Raw genomic sequence first — 18,167 nt, forward strand, 5'->3', positions numbered from 1 at the left:
CCTCCACCACCAGAGGGAGACACAGAGCCGGGGGGGGGGGGGTCGAGGAAGAACCCGGTGAACCACCGTGAAAAGAACCGCGACCTGCACGTCGACTTGAACGACAGAACGTTGAACATCAGTTGTTCCCTCACTACTTTGTTCCCGTTATATTGACGACGACCACCAGGGGGCGGCGGCGATGCCACATTTGGGTGGTGCAGTATGATATTTACGTGGGGGTGGAGGTGCGGGCGTTCCTCTGAAACGACAGCGTTGCAGCGTAGAGCCTCTGACCTTCAGGGACGTTACGCAAGTGACTGATGATTAATAACACCGAGAATCGATCACAGGTCGGGGAGAGAGGAGCCGCCGCTCACTGCCTGGCCGTGGACACACACACACACACACACACACACACACACACACACACACACACACACACACACACACACACACACACACACACACACACACACACACACACACACGCACTTCAATTCTACCTTTTCTAGTTTGTTTAAAGGAATTTTCTCTCTTTTTACGTTAGATTTTCCTCGATTGACCCACAACGGGAACGTTTCACTGTAGAGTAGTTAAAGGAATATGAATAATTAGTGTGTGTGTGTGTGTGTGTGTGTGTGTGTGTGTGTGTGTGTGGTGTGTGTGTGTGTGACCAGGACTCACCTTGCCAGTGGATTTGACTCCTTCCACACGCAGAAGTAAACCAGGACCCAGACGGCCATCAGACACAGAATCATCTCCCAGTTCATTTCCCCGGGATCGTCCAGCCCCGACGAGATGTTCAGCACTTTGTTCCTGCACACACACACACACACACACACACACACACACACACACACACACACACACACACACACACACACACACACAGCAGTGAGCCCAGCAGGTCTCTGCAGAACCAGGTTCACAGTGGCGTGCCGGCGGGGAGACACACGGAGCTCCGTTTACACGTTTCCCAGGATGTTTCCAGGATGTTTCCAGGCGTCGCTGCCAGAAGGCCGCGGTGGATCAACACGTCCCGCAGCGGCGCGCCGTCACTGATACAGTAACTCTGCGCGATAAGTAACATCCTGCAAAACTTTTCCCGAGACTCAGACTGACGCTAGAAGAGTCTTTTAAAAAATCTTTTAAAAAGATTTTTAAACAATTTAAAAAGTAATAAAACCTCTGATGGTGAGGAACCATCCTGGTTTTCAACGGTCCTCAATTTTAAGATCTGAGAAACTAAACAAGGATTTAACGTGCTGCTCTTTATTGATCTTGACTCTTTACTGTGTCCAACATGCAGATTTTTTTTTTTTAAGTATATAAATGAAAACTGACAGAGGCTGATCTAAAAACACTAGATCGATCAAAAAATGACATTCAAAACCGCCCTTGGTCAGAATTTGACCCCCGACATTAATGCGTCTGTGGAGGGTCACATGACACGACGCCTTTCACAATAAAACAATGAGTCCAACTTATGTGAAGTGATACTTTAGACACGTAAACTCAAAACAATTTCCAGATGATGACAAATTGTTTTAATCCTGATAAGATAAGATAAGATAAGATAAGATAACTCATGAGTAGGAAAGACAAGAAATGTGCCAAGAATAGAGGAATCTTATATACAATGACTATCAAGAACTCTAAGGGCCAAAAGTATTTACAGTAGAAGTAATAATAAGTCAAATAAATAAGTTAGATAAGATGTTTTGGGGGTTTTTTTTTTGTAAAAGCAAAAATAATCATAATAATAATAATAATGGCTGATTGCAGACGACACCCTGTTCTATTGCATAACTAAAGCACCCAGACCCAGACTCTGGCCCAGACCCTGACCCTGACCCAGACCCAGACCCAGACCCAGACCCAGACCCAGACCTAGACTCTGGCCCAGACCCTGACCCAGACCCTGACCCAGACCCGGACCCAGACTCACTCCCAGAACTCGATGATGGGCGAGCGGCTGGACGCCAGCTCGGTGCAGGTCATGTTGCGGTCGCCCACGGTGACGTTGGCGAAGCTGGCGTTCTTGCAGTCCGGGTGGCGGAAGATCTCGCTGCAGCTGGGCGTGTTCCAGTCGTTGTCACAGCTGGACCAGGGCAGGGTGGCGGTGAGGACTTGATCAGGTAGTAGAAGCCCCAGGCCAGCACCATGATGTAGTAGGTGTTGCAGAAGAACACGATCACCATGGAGGCGTAGCCCAGACCTGCGGGGCGACACAAACACCGCTCAGTGTCCGACGTCGCTCAACTTGCAAAAATAAAAACAAAAAACCCTAATGATACAGTACAATGAGGAGAAGCGGTGCTAAAAGTTCCACATTGCCGGAAATCCTCATAATCCTTCAATTAAGCTCATCATGTCTTGTTCGTGTGCATTTTGCTTTTTGTCTTTTCAGGAAACTCGGTTTCGGAAGACGGAAGAACAACATCGAAACATGTCAAAGGTCTGTTTTTACTGGGCTCATGTTCCGTAAAACTCACTTTCTAAAATGTTCTCCAGCAGTAAGAACCGTCTCCACATCTGGAACGACGCCCCAGAAGTGAAGAAAGTGTGTCCTCTCTCTCTCTCTCTCTTTAAAAAAGTGTGTTGCTCCAAGCAGCCAATCAGAAATCAAACCCTATATAGTGTCATCGGGGGTTTGAGCCAATCACAATCAAGGTAGGCTCCTCCCCCTTTGACTCCTCCCACAATCAGGCAGCTCTGCTCTGGCACATGGCGCCACGAGAGGAAGTACTTCTTCCATCTTCCCATAGATGGGCGTGTGTGTGGGGGCGGAGCCAGTCCAGCTCACACAGACACAGCAGATTCTGAATGCAGCTCCTAGGATCCGACATTCTAATGGAGGGGAAATCAATAAACTATCAATAAAAGGTTTGTGGACCAAAGGGACCAAGAGGAGGAGTTAAAGCTGGAGAATGTGACGTATTTAAAACCTACTTGCTTGAGAAGATGAACGATAAACATCAGGAATTATGTCCAGATGTTCTTTTCCCCTCAAACCTTAAGTGTTGCCTTAGCCGAGCTAATGCTAACGCTACGCCTCTGCTCACTTCCTGGCTCTCAGTCTGGTTAAAAAGAGTCTCTCTCTCTGCCGAGCTCATTAAAATTCCCTGCAGAAACTTTAACGGGGGTCAGAGGGGTCACCAGTTTCCGCCTCCTGATCTTAAGGTGGGTTATGTACTCGACTATAAAAAAAACGCATTTACGAGTCCTTGGGCCGAACTTGAAGGCCCCCGAACGGGAGCGTGAAGTCTGGCCCGCGGTGTTGCAGCCACTCCAAGTTCAGCTTCCCTCGACCCCCGAGTGGAGGAACAGTCCGACTCCTCAACGGCCGAGGGAAACTAGCGAAAACACAGGAAGTTATTAACTATAATCATTAGCCTGGTAAAGAGGGCCTGCGTGGACTCTGGCGGCGATAAGCCTGGAGATAACGGAGGTTTTGATCGGGTTTCTGTGTCACGTATTTAAAAGATGAAGATCTGATGCCACATTCCGAAGAGACAAGGGTGGAATCAGGACTTTGTCACCGCGGCAGTGCGGACTCTGGCGCCGATGAGCATGCGGGCCTGGAGATAACGGAGGTTTTCTCGGGTTTCTGCGTCACGTATTTAAAATATGAAGATCTGATGCCACATTCCGAAGAGACAAGGGTGGAATCAGGACTTTGTCACCGCGGCAGGTTACCAGGGGGTCGGCCGGGTCACAGAGAGATCACTCCTGGTTTCAACTTAAACATGGAGACTATTTGTGTGTAATTATTTTTTTTTTAATTTATTTATGTTGTTTAATGCCTTGTTTACATGATGTTTCAAGTGAAAACACATCTTTTTTGGGGGGATTTTCCTTTGAGGAAACAATGAACAATGAAAGATCAAAGACATTCTAGTGGACAGACGTCCAAGTTGAAAGATCAAAGACATTCTAGTGGACAGACGTCCAAGTTGGATTCTTATTACGGTGACTGTCAAAATAAAAGCACCAAGTCCCATGGAGAATATGGATTCATGACACCGCCGGAGGACACATGATTCTGATTGTCTCTACTGAGCATGTGCAGAACTACTGGTTCACCACAGCAGCTGTCGAACTTCAACCTTTGAGCTTTGCTTCATTTTTTATTTTTTTAATGAGCTCCTACTTGTTTAATTGTCATCTTTCTCTACATGTTGCACTTGAAATCGTCTGATTGAAAACAGAGCTGCTTTTTCCTCACGTTGTCGTGCAGGATTCTCGCAAAAATAACTGACATTTTACGAGCTCTAAACGTCTCTTTACGACACGGCGGCATCTTCGCTTCTGTGTGACGGTTTAATAGACAACCACGGCGATACGCAGAGAGATGATAAAGTCCTGCTGTGTCATTGGAAGTAACGTGGTGTGTGTGTGTGTGTGTGTGTGTGCATGTGCACGTACAGTGGGATCACAGATAATCACCTCCAGATAAACCTCAGACTAACGCTCTGCGCTTACTGTGTGGATTTATGTCTGTCGCCACGGCAACGCCGCCCCGGCCGAGTTATGATCGCAGGGGTTTGGGTCGACGTCATGGTTTAAAAATACTAAATAAATAAATAAATATAATCTTCTTTCATTTGTTGCCGATGCAACCGTATTTATTTGCGGGCGTTTCCTGGCGGCGCCGCTGCGCCTGCTGCTGCGTCCCCGCGGGGCTTCGGTGCGGCGGAGGTCAAGCTCAAGGTCATCGGGAGGACGGACCAAAGCAAACGGGTCGTCTGCAGCAATACGAGGGTGAGTCATGTGACACAGGGCCTGAGATCAAAACACTCTGGGGCTGGAAAGGACCGACTGTACAGTCGCTCTCGGTACCAATTGTCCTTTTTCCCTCAAACCCTCAACCGTCTTACACTCATACCCTCAACCGTCTTACGCTCATACCCTCAACCGTCTTACACTCAAACCCTCAACCGTCTTACGCTCATACCCTCAACCGTCTTACGCTCATACCCTCAACCGTCTTATGCTCATACCCTCAACCGTCTTATACTCATACCCTCAACCGTCTCAAGCTCAAACCCTCAACTGTCTTACGCTCATACCCTCAACCGTCTTACACTCAAACCCTCAACCGTCTCAAGCTCAAACCCTCAACCGTCTTATACTCATACCCTCAACCGTCTCAAGCTCAAACCCTCAACCGTCTCAAGCTCAAACCCTCAACCGTCTTATACTCATACCCTCAACCGTCTCAAGCTCAAACCCTCAACCGTCTCAAGCTCAAACCCTCAACCGTCTTATACTCATACCCTCAACCGTCTCAAGCTCAAACCCTCAACCGTCTTACGCTCATACCCTCAACCGTCTTACGCTCATACCCTCAACCGTCTTACGCTCATACCCTCAACCGTCTTATACTCATACCCTCAACCGTCTCAAGCTCAAACCCTCAACTGTCTTACGCTCATACCCTCAACCGTCTTACGCTCATACCCTCAACCGTCTCAAGCTCAAACCCTCAACTGTCTTACGCTCATACCCTCAACCGTCTTACACTCATACCCTCAACCGTCTTACACTCATACCCTCAACCGTCTTACGTTCATACCCTCAACCGTCTCAAGCTCATACCCTCAACCGTCTTACCCTCATACCCTCAACCGTCTTACACTCATACCCTCAACCGTCTTACGCTCATACCCTCAACCGTCTTACCCTCATACCCTCAACCGTCTTACCCTCATACCCTCAACCGTCTTACCCTCATACCCTCAACCGTCTTACCCTCATACCCTCAACCGTCTTACCCTCATACCCTCAAACGTCTCACGTCGTCGACAGAGGAGGTCTGGAAAAGACCCTCGGGGGGAAAAGAGCCGGCGTCACGTTAGTTCACTTCTGCAGCCTCTCGCTTTCAGAGTGACATTATCAAGATGTGACAGCGTTTAGACGGAGGACATTCTGAAACCAGATCATTTAAACCTGCTTCAAGTCGTACAAGACCAGTTTGAACACTGGTTTAAACCGGTCGGAATCCAGTTTAGAGCAGCAGGATAAGTTTTACAACCATTAGAAAACAGTTTTAATCCGTCAGAAAGCAGTTTGAATGACACTTTAAAAATTTTAGTTTCAGTTTAAGTTGGTTTAAGTAGACCAACTGGTTCCTGACAGTTTCAAACAGTCAGGAACCAGTTTAAACCATCAAGGAAATCAATTTAAACTAGTTAAAATCAGTTTTTAATCATCAAGGAAATCGGTTGAAAGCATTTAAATCCAGTTTACTATCATATAAATCAATTTAAACCAATTTAAACCAGTTTTTACAATGAAAAAAAATAACTTGAAAGCATTTTAATCCAGTTTAAACTTTCAAGGAAATCAGTTTCAAACAGTCAGAAACTAATTTAAACCAGTTTAAACCATCAAGGAAATCAATTTAAACCAGTTTAAACCAGTTTTTACCATAAAAAAAATCACTTCAAAGCATTTGAATCCTGTTTAAACTTTCAAGGAAACCAGTTTCAAACAGTCAGAAACCAATTTAAACCAGCTTAAACCATCAAAGAAACCAGTTTAAACTAGTTTAAACCATCGAGGAAATCAATTTAAGCCAGATTAAACCAGTTTTTACCATAAAAAAGTATTACTTGAAAGCATTTTAATCCAGTTTAAACTTTCAATGAAATCAGTTTCAAACAGTCAGAAACCAATTTAAACCAGTTTAAACAAGCGAATCAGTGTGTCCCCTTCAGAAACCAGTTCAGACCAGCCGAAACAGCCGCCGGGTTCCGGTTTCAAACTGGTGTGAAACCAGCCGGTGTACCAGTTCAGACCAGGCGAAGCCGGCGCGGCGCCGTTTCGGCGGCACCCTTTCGTCAGCGTACCTTTAAAAAGCGGCGCGATGTTCCACACGTTGATGCTGCCGGCCTTCATGAACTGGCCCAGGGCGATCTCCAGGAAGAAGATGGGGATTCCTCCCACGAACACGATGAGCAGGTAGGGGATGAGGAAGACGCCTGGCGGGACAAAACCACAACCGGGTGTTTTACAACCAGTGGGACTCATGGAAACGCGACTCTGACTAGAAATGGTTCTATAGACTCTATATGCTCTATAGACTGGACGCATTCTAGAATCCACCTCCTTCCAGTGAAGTCACATTCACCTGGTTAGTCTGGACACACTTTCTTTATTTCTCACAAGTGGACGGAGGAAAAGATGAAAGGAGCTTCGGTGTTGTTCCCGGACGCGAGTCTGAACGCGTCAAACGGGAACGAAGCTTCACGACGCGCTAATGAACTTCCTGAGATTGTTCACCCCCTCCTCCTCCTCCTCCTCCTCCTCTGTGGTATTTGATGGAGACCCAGTGGGGGGTAACTGGGTCACGGCTCTGAATGAACCCCACTGGGTGGAGAGGAGGAGGGGTTGTGGTTTTGGGGGTGGGGGGGGTGGGGGGTGGAGGTTGTTACATAATGGAGGCTGCCATCGCGGCTCTTACACAACGACGCAGGGACACGCTACGTCCGTTAGCATCGCCGTCACGTTTATACACCCGTCTGAAGCGGCCACACGTCGCTCCCTTAAAGCGACAGGAGCGCATTTTAAATGATCCCCATCCGAATAATGACAACGTTACAAAGTCTGTGTGTTAAAGGGACAGTGGCACATTTTAAAACATGTTTCCAGGTTCTGAGGCTTTAGATTTCAGAATTATTCAAGCGATTTTGGAAAAATGTCTCGAAGTAAAAAAAAAATAAATAAAAAAAAGTTCTAATCACACACACACACACACACACACACACACACACTGAAATGCAGCTCCTGTAGCTGATGATGATTTATGAGCTGCACAAATGGCTGAACGAGCAAAACGTCACCGATGACGCAAAGTCCAGTGACGTTGGACAGGTTGACAATGACACACACACACACACACACATACACATACACACACACACACACACACACACACACACAGCATATAGAGCTCCATGGCGTTAGCCTAGCATAGCTCAGCATGAAGAGGCACGAGCTGCCGGTGAGTCATGACTGCAGAGAGGAGGATGGAGGGAGGAGGACACACACACACACACACACACACACACACACACACACACACACACACACACACACACACACACACACACACACACACACACACACACACACACACACACACACACACACACACACACACACACACCTTAGGAGGAAATCTCGATCACATTTTATTCGTCAGCATGCCGTCGTCTCACCACGCGGTCGAATTCCAAATAAACAAACAAAAACTTTTTTTTTTTTTTTCGAAATATAGTGGAGTTACAAAAGAAGAAAAACATCACAAGATGATTTGAGGGTAAAACCAATATTCATGTATAAATTGCTCTCCAGAATAAAGGGACACGACATTTTTTCTCATCTGTTTCACATGTGGACGGGTGGAGCAGGTGGAGCAGAGGTAGTAGGGAGAGAAGGTGGAACAGAGGTAGTAGGGGGAGAAGGTGGAGCAGAGGTAGCAGGTGGAGCAGAGGTAGCAGGTGGAGCAGGGAGAGCAGATGGAGCAAAGTGAGTAGGTGGAGTCGAGGTAGTAGGGGGAGCAGAGGTAGCAGGGGGAGGAGGTGGAGCAGGTGGAGCAGGTAGAGCAGAGGTAGTAGGGGGAGAAGGTGGAGCAGGGGGAGCAGGGAGAGCAGGTGGAGCAGAGGTAGCAGGTGGAGCAGGGAGAGCAGATGGAGCAGGGAGAGCAGGGGAAGTATAGGTAGCAGGTGGAGCAGAGGTAGTAGGGGGAGAAGGTGGAGCAGGTGGAGCAGGGGGAGCAGGTGGAGCAGAGGTAGCATGTGGAGCAGGGAGAGCAGGGGAGGTATAGGTAGCAGGTGGAGCAGAGGTAGTAGGGGGAGAAGGTGGAGCAGGTGGAGCAGGGTGGCGGTGGCGGCGGCCAAATGCATCCCACAGAAAGTGAGACGGGACCAGAAATAGAGCCGCGGCTGCAGTTAGCCTGCTAAGCTGCAGCGCTGCAGTTAGCAAGCTAAGCTGGCTAATCCGGGGTAAGTCACTGGGTTAAGTACCGAGAGGCAGAGGCAGTGACGGACCGATGACAGGGCACGAGCTTCATCACCATCATCTTCATCTTCATCGTCACTGAGCTGAAGAAGAAGAGGAAACGTGTCGTTTTGACGTTCTGCCAGAATCCGTCACTCACTTCCTGCTAACGCTAACCCGCTGCTAGCTTCAGCTGGCCGCTGCCTGCAGGTCCCACAAACCTGAGCTAAACATGACTCGGCAACTCACCAGGGCTAAACATGACTCAGCAGCTCACCAGAGCTAAACATGACTCAGTAACTCACCAGAGCTAAACATGACTCAGCAACTCCCCAGAGCTAAACATGACTCAGTAACTCACATGAGCAAAACATGACTCAGCAACTCACCAGAGCTAAACATGACTCAGTAACTCACCAGAGCTAAACATGACTCGGTAACTCACCAGAGCTAAACATGACTCAGCAACTCACCAGAGCTAACCATGACTCAGTAACTCCCTGACTGAGTCAGTTAATGTGAAGATACATGTGAATCCTCATTTTAGAGCTTTGAACCAGAACAAAACATTAATGAAAGAACTTTTACAGCTCAAAAATGGTTAAAGTGAAGTGGAGTCTTGTGTCATGATTTCACTGCACATATGAAGGTAAAATGTGAAAAAACGAAAAAATTAAATAAAATTATATATATAAATATATATATACTATATATATATATATATATATATGTGGAAATTATATGAAAAGAAACTGTAAAATAGAGAACATTTAAAACAACTCCATCACTTAATACCATTTATCTTGTGTTTTATTGCCTCATTTGTGAGAGTGGCTTCTTTGTCCAGAGAATTAACAGGGTCTCCCAGTCACAGGCGCAGGGGTGGGGGGGGGGGGCGGGGTCACAGGGTCACGGGGTCATGAGGCCCCTGACGCCTCTGAGACTGACGGGCTGAGTTCAGTGGGGGAGGAGTTGTTGGAGAAAATGACCTGCTCTTTTAACAATGATCAGTTATTTACATAACGGCACAGCGGCGCGGTGGAGAATCGGCCACAGGTCACAGCGACCCGGCCGGGTCACCGTCCCGGGTCACCGCTCCGGGTCACCGCCGCAGGTCACCGCCCCGGGTCACCGCCCCGGGTCAGCGGAACGTTCAAGAACAGAAACTCAAAGTGGGTTTATTTTGGTTGAACTCAATCAACTCATCTGAGCTTCAATCTGACATCAACAGGAAACACAACATGACTCTGAACACAACACGACCCTGAACACAACATGACCCTGAACACAACACGACCCTGAACACAACATGACCCTGAACACATTACCCTGAATACAACATGACCCTGAACACAACACGACCCTAAACACAACATGACCTTGAACGCGAGTCTGAACACAACATGACCCTGAACACAACACAACCCTGAACACATGACCCTGAACACAACACGGCCCTGAACACATGAGTCTGAACACATGACCCTGAACACAACACAACCCTGAACCCATGAGTCTGAACACAACATAACCTTGAACACATGACCCTGAACACAACATGACCCTGAACACATGAGTCTGAACACAACACGACCCTGAACACAACATAACCCTGAACACATGACCCTGAACACAACACGACCCTAAACACATGGCCCTGAACACAACACCACCCTGAACACAACACGACTCTGGAAAAGAAGAAGGGAAACAGTCGTCACGACGACGGGAAACAACGTGGAAGGATAAACCCAGCAGGTGGCAGTGATGCAACTTTTGGGACGCAAACACAACATGGCCGACGCCTCAGGCAGGAACCTTTACTGACATGCGAGGGGAAGACGAGGAAACGAGGGAGGAAAGCAGGAATCAGGAGGCGAGAGAGGAAGGGAGGAGACAGGAGAGGAAACGAGGAAGTCTGTGAAGTGGATTAAGAGATTAACGAGACGCTTCGTTAAGCTGCTCCACATGGTCACAGGATGATGATGTCACTCACACACACAGATACATCATCAGCTGACCCCCGCCCCTCGCTCCATCCCCATGGCAACGCAGCGACAGGTGAACCAATGAGAAAGCTCCGTGGCCAAGCCAATCAGACCAATCCAAGAACCTTAACAACTTTCAAGGACCCTCACACCGTTTAAAGAGCATCAAAGACCTTTGTCCAGGCAGTAACTTTCTCAAGGACCTCAAGGACCCTCATGTGAACTCAAGAGAGCCACTATCAGAAACACCTGGAATCCTTTCAAGGGTCATTGGAGTTTCTTCTAACAATGAGACCTGATGAAACTCTTTCTGGGTTCCTGGGAAAAGTTCTTTGACACTTGACGTCTTCAAGGATCAACAGCACTCAATAGAGGAGTCCTGGAACTCCCTCCAGGACCTCAGTACTGGGTGTTAGAGGGTGGTACGGCAGGGAGTCCTGGAACTCCCTACCGTACCACCCTCTACCAACCTGTACTGAGGTCATGGAGGGAGTTCCAGGAACTTCCTATTCCACCCTGTACCACCCTGTACAGGGTGGTACTGAGGTCCTGGAGTGAGTTCCAGGACCTCAGTGCCACCCTGAACTGAGCCCCTGTTGTGCCTCCAGGACCCTGGAATGTCTCAAGACATCATTATACATCAACGACCCTCAACAAAGGAGACTCTGCAAACTTTTCAAGCACCCTGGAAACCTCTGTGACTTGTTTTTACCCACACACACACACACACACACACACACACACACACACACACACACACACACACACGACAAGGACGCGGAAAAAAGTGCTGTGTGTGTGTGTGTGTGTGTGTGTGTCCTTGGCCAGGTGACTGCGACATAAACTGCGGGTTCATAAATCTCAGCGAGTCCTATTTCTTCAGAGGAAGGAAGGGAGGGAGGGAGGGAGGGAGGAAGAAAGGAAGGAAGGAAGGAGGGGAGGAAGGAAGGAAGGAAAGAAGGAAGGAAGGAAGGAGGGGAGGAAGGAAGGAAGGAAAGAAGGGAAGAAGGAAGGAAGAAAGGAAGGAAGGAAGGAGGGGAGGAAGGAAGGAAGGAAAGAAGGGAAGAAGGAAGGAAGAAAGGAAGGAAGGAAGGAGGGGAGGAAGGAAGGAAGGAAGGAAGGAAGGGAGGAAGGAGAAAGGAAGGAAGGAAGGAAAGAAGGAAGGAAGGAGAGGAAGGAAGGAAGGAGAGGAGGGAAGGAAGGAGAGGAAGGATGGAAGGAAGGAGAGGAAGGAAGGAAGTAGAGGAAGGAAGGAAAGAAGGAAAGGAAGGAAGTAGAGGAAGGAAGGAAGGAAGGAAAGGAAGGGAGGAAGGAAGGAAGGAGAGGAAGGATGGAAGGAAGGAGAGGAAGGATGGAAAGAAGGAAAGGAAGGAAGTAGAGGAAGGAAGGAAGGAAAGAAGGAAGGAAGGAAGGAGGAAGGAAGGAAGGAAGGAGAGGAGGAAGGAAGGAAGGAAGGAGAGGAGGAAGGAAGGAAGGAGGAAGGAAGGAAGGAGAGGTTTCATTCACAGATTTGAGATGCGGCCAAAACAGTTTAATTTGTTTCCAAACTGTAGTTCAGCAATGTGACCTTTCACACCCTTTCACACTTCAGGAACTTTCCCTCCTCCTCCTCCTCCTCCTCCTCTTCCTCTCCCTCCTCCTCCTCCTCCTCCTCTCCCTCCTCCTCCTCCTCTTCCTCTCCCTCCTCCTCTCCCTCCTCCTCCTCCTCCTCCTCCTCCTCCTGCTCCGTGAGAACGAGACCTTTTCAGGTGAGAGCCTCCGTCTCTCTCTCTTTCTCTCAGACGGTAAATTTCGCCCGGCACAAAGAAAGCGAGGTCATGAATCCCGCCGCTCCTCCTGCGTCTCCATGTCGACTGCAACTTGACCAAAACCTCCTGAAACCGCAACATATCTTCTCCTTTTTAATCTCGCCGTGGCGGGTCCCCCCGGGGCCACGTTGCCGCGGCAACGCGTCAGGTGGAAACGCAAAAAACCAAAAAACCACGGGGGTCCGTTTGTGCGACGGTGCAACTTTTTGAAAACGGCGCTCCCGTCGCCATGTAAACGCAACTTATGTTGAAACGGGGGGGGAAAACTCCGCGGCGCTCCTGCCGGCGTGACTCCTCCCGGTCCGTACTCTCCTCGCGGACTTGGTGCTTTTGTTTTGAAAAGTCACCGTAATAACGACCCAACTTGGGTCACCTGTCACACGTGGAACCAACTCGGATTGTTTCTCGACTCGCGGCGGCTTCGTCGTCGGCGCGGAGAAGCGCCGGAGGAAGTGGCTCCGCCACAATAAAAGCTTTGCTCCCTCCCATTCTCCTTCTTTCCCTCGTCATGTCGTCGCGATTCTGTCAGCTCGTGTTTAGGCTGACCGGCGTTGCCAGATAAGGCAGGAAGGAAGGAAGGAGAGGAAGGAAGGAGTTGAAGGAAGGGAGAGGAAGGAAGGAGTTGAAGGAAGGAAGGAGAGGAAGGAAGGAGTTGAAGGAAGGAAGGAGAGGAAGGAAGGAGTTGAAGGAAGGAAGGAGAGGAAGGAAGGAAGGAGAGGAAGGAAGGAGAGGAAGGAAGGAAGGAAGGAGAGGAAGGAAGGAAGGAGAGGAAGGAAGGAGAGGAAGGAAGGAAGGAAGGAGAGGAAGGAAGGACATCCCCCGGTTGTGGAGCCAAACTCTCCTTTTAACTTTGTTTATTTATAACAGTTTTACGGTTTTAGACACGATTCCTACGTTTTCACGTTGTTTTTGGCTGGAAACGGCGAGAAACGTAAAACTTTTCGGAAGGTAAAATGCGTACGGCGGAAACTCGCTACGTCACTTCACTGGACCTGGTCGCAGAGAGACTTTTCAAAATAAGTCGTAGCAAAATCCTTCCGTCTGAAAGAGCTAATGATTCCTCGCCCCGTTAGAGAAACGCCGCCGACCCGTCACATTAAAAGTTCACCCGCGACACAGATCCAACCTGTCGTTCTCACCGTCCAGGACAAGCGCCGGGACGGGAGGGTGTAGAATTATATAGGCAGACGTTATTGTGTCGGACTAAACACACGCAGATGTTCCATTTTGGAGAATAAATGCAGGTATTGTAGCAACTGAATTTATTCTTATTATTATTAATAATAAAATGTGGTGCAAAAATAAACAAGTGCTAAAATAAACTACAACATAGAAAACATGGAACACAAAGTGTGGTAGTAATACACGTTTTTATCCCTATATATATATATATATATATACATACAGACACATATATGTATACATATATATATATATACACATACATACATACATACATACATGTGTGTGTCTGTATGTATATGTCTATATATATATACATATAGATATATATAGATGTCGACGTGTATTAGTCGATGTGAATGTGTTTCTGAATGTCTATAAGTCCTGATATATACATGGCTTTTATATATGTCTGTGTACAAATCTTTATATATGTCTTTTATATATATGTCTATTAGGATACGTCTGTGTATAAATCCTTGTATGAATCATAGATAGATAGATAGATAGATAGATAGATAGATAGATAGATAGATAGATAGATAGAAATCTTTGTGTGTATATATGTATATATGACACGTAAACATTAGCTTATGCGTAGAGACATAAAACACGTAGAAATGTATGGAGACCAATGTAGAGACGTATAAACATTATGAGAATATGAGGTGCCCCTCATAATGTCAGACGTATATAACAGACATATATACGGAGACTTATCTTAATAGACATATATGTGTGTCTTATATATGCGACTTATATACAAGTGTCTTATCTATTAGGACACATATAGTCTGTATATACGTCCATTATTATCTATGTTTATACGTCTTTACATTGGTCTCGTGCATGTCTGTGTGTTTTATGTTTTATGTCTCCGGGTATACGTCTATATGGTAATGTTTACGTGTCCGTGTCTATGTATACACACACGTCAGAGCGTATAGTGTGTGTGTGTGTGTGTGTGTGTATGTGTGTGTGTGCGTGTGTGTGTGTGTGTGTCCGTGGGATGAAGGCTGAAGCCAAGAGGACGTGACAGGATCACTGGAGGATTATATTTAAGTTCGTTTGTGAGGGTCAGCTGTCGCCCAGCATCCACACACACACACACATACACACACACACACACACACACGCACACACACACACACGGCAAGTGTTCAGGTAACAGTATCTTCCTTTTCGCGCAGGCTGCAAAATGCACCCAGGTTTTAATAACCCTACTTGTGAGGCCCGCGGCGCCTCGCTTCCCCGGCACGTGTAACTTTAAAATCTTATTTTTAGATTTTAAAGTTATTAACTTAATTTTTACTCCTTGTTTCTGGAGTATAATCCAAGATATATAAAAAATCTTATCGTCAGATCGAGTAAAAGTAAATGTTCTTGTCAAGTTTTGGGGGTTTTTTTTATACCGTGAACACAACCTGGTGACGTCTTTTAATACTCCAAGTACACACACACACACACGCGCACACACACACACACACACACACACACACACACACACACACACACACACACTCTCTGAACCTGCTGCTGTCAATCTGCTCAGCGACATGTGCGAAGCCTCAGACATGAAAACACTGGCGGCACACATGCAGCCTTATTTTTAAACACCCCGACCCCCCGAAAGCTCCGCCCCTTTCCGCGCGTGGACCACGCCCACAAACGCTAAGCCACGCCCCCTTCCAACTGTCTGACGAAGTCACCGAAGTTGTCTCATGCGAACTTTTATATCACTTGTATTATACTTTTACGACAATCTAATCTGGATTTTATACGTCGAGACGTGAGATTTAATGACACTTCAGCATTAACGTGAATTAATTTTAAGTTTGCATGTTAATGTTATGTTAAATAAGTAAATAAACAAATAAAGGACAGAAATGTCGACGGAGGATAAAACTTCTTGTCCACATGTCATTTTAACGTTACTCTAATGGTGTCATACTGCTGGGGGCGGGGCTTGCAGACCACGCCCCCTACACCCCCCCACCGGGACTCACCGCCTCCGTTCTTGTAGCACAGGTAGGGGAACCTCCACACGTTGCCGAGTCCGACGGCGAAGCCCACGCAGGACATGATGAAGTCCATCTGCCGGGTCCAGGTCTCGCGCTCCTGGTACCCCACGGGCACCGCGCTGCCGTTGGCCACGCCGCCCGCCTTCTTGTCCGCTCCACCGCAAGCCCCGCTCGCCGGGGTGCAGCTGGAGGCTGTCGCCGGGGCCAGGCTGCCGTTAGCGCCCGCCGCGGCGTAGCCGCCACCGCCGTTGGAGAGGTGATGGGGGCCATTCTTGGAGTCCTCGAGGACCAGGGGGCAGGAGGAGGCTGGGAGGGCCTGCTTCTCCATCAAGGACCAGTCGGGGACCAACCGGGAACCGACCAGGAACCAACCAGGGACTGACCAGGAACCAACCAGGGACTGACCAGGAACCAGGAACCGACCGGGAACCAACCAGGGACTGACCAGGAACCAACCAGGGACTGACCAGGAACCAGGAACCGACCGGGAACCAACCAGGGACTGACCAGGAACCAACCAGGGACTGACCAGGAACCAACCAGGAACCGACCAGGGACTGACCAGGAACCAACCAGGGACGACCAGGAACCAACCAGGAACCAACCGGGAAACGACCAGGAAACGCTCACGACCAAGTCTCTAGTAGCCGGTCTTTAGTCTTTAGCCGTCTTCAGTCTTCGGTCAGTAGACTCTAGCCGCCGGTCTTTAGTCTCTAGTCTTTAGCCGTCTCTCGTCTTCGGTCAATAGTCTCTAGCCGCCGGTCTTCAGTCTTCGGTCTTTAGCCGTCTTCAGTCTTCGGTCTCCTCCAGTTCCTGCAGTCAAGACTCAAAGTTGAGTCGCCCAGACCGCCTGACACTAACCAGTCGGTAAACAGTCACTAACCAGCCGGTAACCAGCGCTCTCACCGGGCTCAGCGTTTCCTCGGGGGGGACTCAGGTCTTGCAGTCCGGTGGAGTACACCTGCAGCCCAGAGTCCTCTGACCGGCGCGGGACCTTGCTGGGGGGGGGGGGGGGGAGGGTGGGGGGTGGTTGGTTCGCTGGAGATGGGGGGGGGGGGGGGGGACACTAGCGCGGAGACATTTCCTCGGAACAAAAGTCACAGAAAACGAAGTGAGAGAGAGAAGGAGGGAAGGAGGAGGAGGAGGAGGAGAGGCGACCTTCAGAAACAATCCACGAAACACTTGAATGTGAGTCTGAAGAATCGCATGGGAACGAGAGTCACGGAGGAGCCGGAGCCGCGGCCGAGGGGGCGGCCGGGGGGGGGGGGCGCCCGGAGCCCGAGCGTTACTCCGTTACCTCGCGGCACAGAGGAGGGTAGGAGGGGGGGAGGGGGGGCGCGCGCGCGGCGGCGGCGGCGGCGGCGGGCTCAGTCCCGGAGGCGGGAGGCGCGCGGGCGGCGGTGCAGGCTGTGGAGGAATGGAGGCAGCTCCATCCGGGGGGGGGGGGAAGGCGAGTCGAGGAGTCGAGGAGCCCGAGGAGCCGAGGAGCCGAGGAGCAAGGCAGGTGTACCGCGTCAGAGCCGCGGGGGTTGTTTTCTTTTGTTTTTTTAAAGCGCTTACTGCGGTCCGTCCGTCTCTGTGGCTCCGACCGCCGCTCCGCGGCTTTTTAAAAGGACGGAGAGTGACGTCACAAGGCAGGCCACGCCCACACACACCCCCCACCTCACCAGGATTCTCCCAGAGTGTACAGAGAACACACACACACACACACACACACACACACGCACACACGAGCAAGGTGGTTATACAGGATTAATAGGAGGTTTTTTTTGTTTTGTTTTGTTTTTTATTTTGCAGCAGAATGTTTCATTAAAATTGACTATTTTGAGATTGTAGTACTTTCCACTTTTAAGTAATTGTCTGATCTTGCAAAATCCTGGACAGTTTTATCGCGTCCAGAACAAGTCCGTCCGTCCGTCCGTCCAGGCCGTAATCTGGACGTCCCTCTTGGACAGTCGACAAATGACATAACAATTGCGGACACTGCGCACGTCTACGACGCCTGGAACCAGTTGAAAGGTCACGATCTGTCCGCTAAGTCCAACTGCCGGTATAATTATTGATTCGGCCTTAAACTATCGAGGGAAGTCGATCGTGACGGGCAGGAGGAGACGGCATGTGAAGTTTGACGCCTGACTAATGAACATTTACTGTTTTGGTCACAAAGCATTGAGCTTTTA

The 18,167-nt window shown here is 48.8% G+C and overlaps 1 protein-coding gene across 1 annotated transcript in view; it reads right to left on the minus strand.

The window, feature by feature from the left end:
• The window catches only part of slc6a8 (solute carrier family 6 member 8), a gene marked incomplete at its 3' end in the record, with an annotated part of 22,537 nt that extends 4,984 nt beyond the window's left edge, over positions 1–17,553 (minus strand). The window contains 6 exon segments of the mRNA XM_080496988.1: positions 667–687; positions 693–798; positions 1,931–2,108; positions 2,111–2,200; positions 6,837–6,968; positions 15,973–17,553. Coding sequence (XP_080353114.1) covers positions 667–687; positions 693–798; positions 1,931–2,108; positions 2,111–2,200; positions 6,837–6,968; positions 15,973–16,315 — 870 coding nt within the window. The 5' untranslated portion in view covers positions 16,316–17,553.
• Between the last annotated feature and the right edge of the window lie 614 nt (positions 17,554–18,167).

The sequence above is a fragment of the Blennius ocellaris genome, assembly GCF_963422515.1.
Source record: "Blennius ocellaris genome assembly, chromosome: 5".
Taxonomy (NCBI): Eukaryota; Metazoa; Chordata; class Actinopteri; order Blenniiformes; family Blenniidae; genus Blennius; species Blennius ocellaris.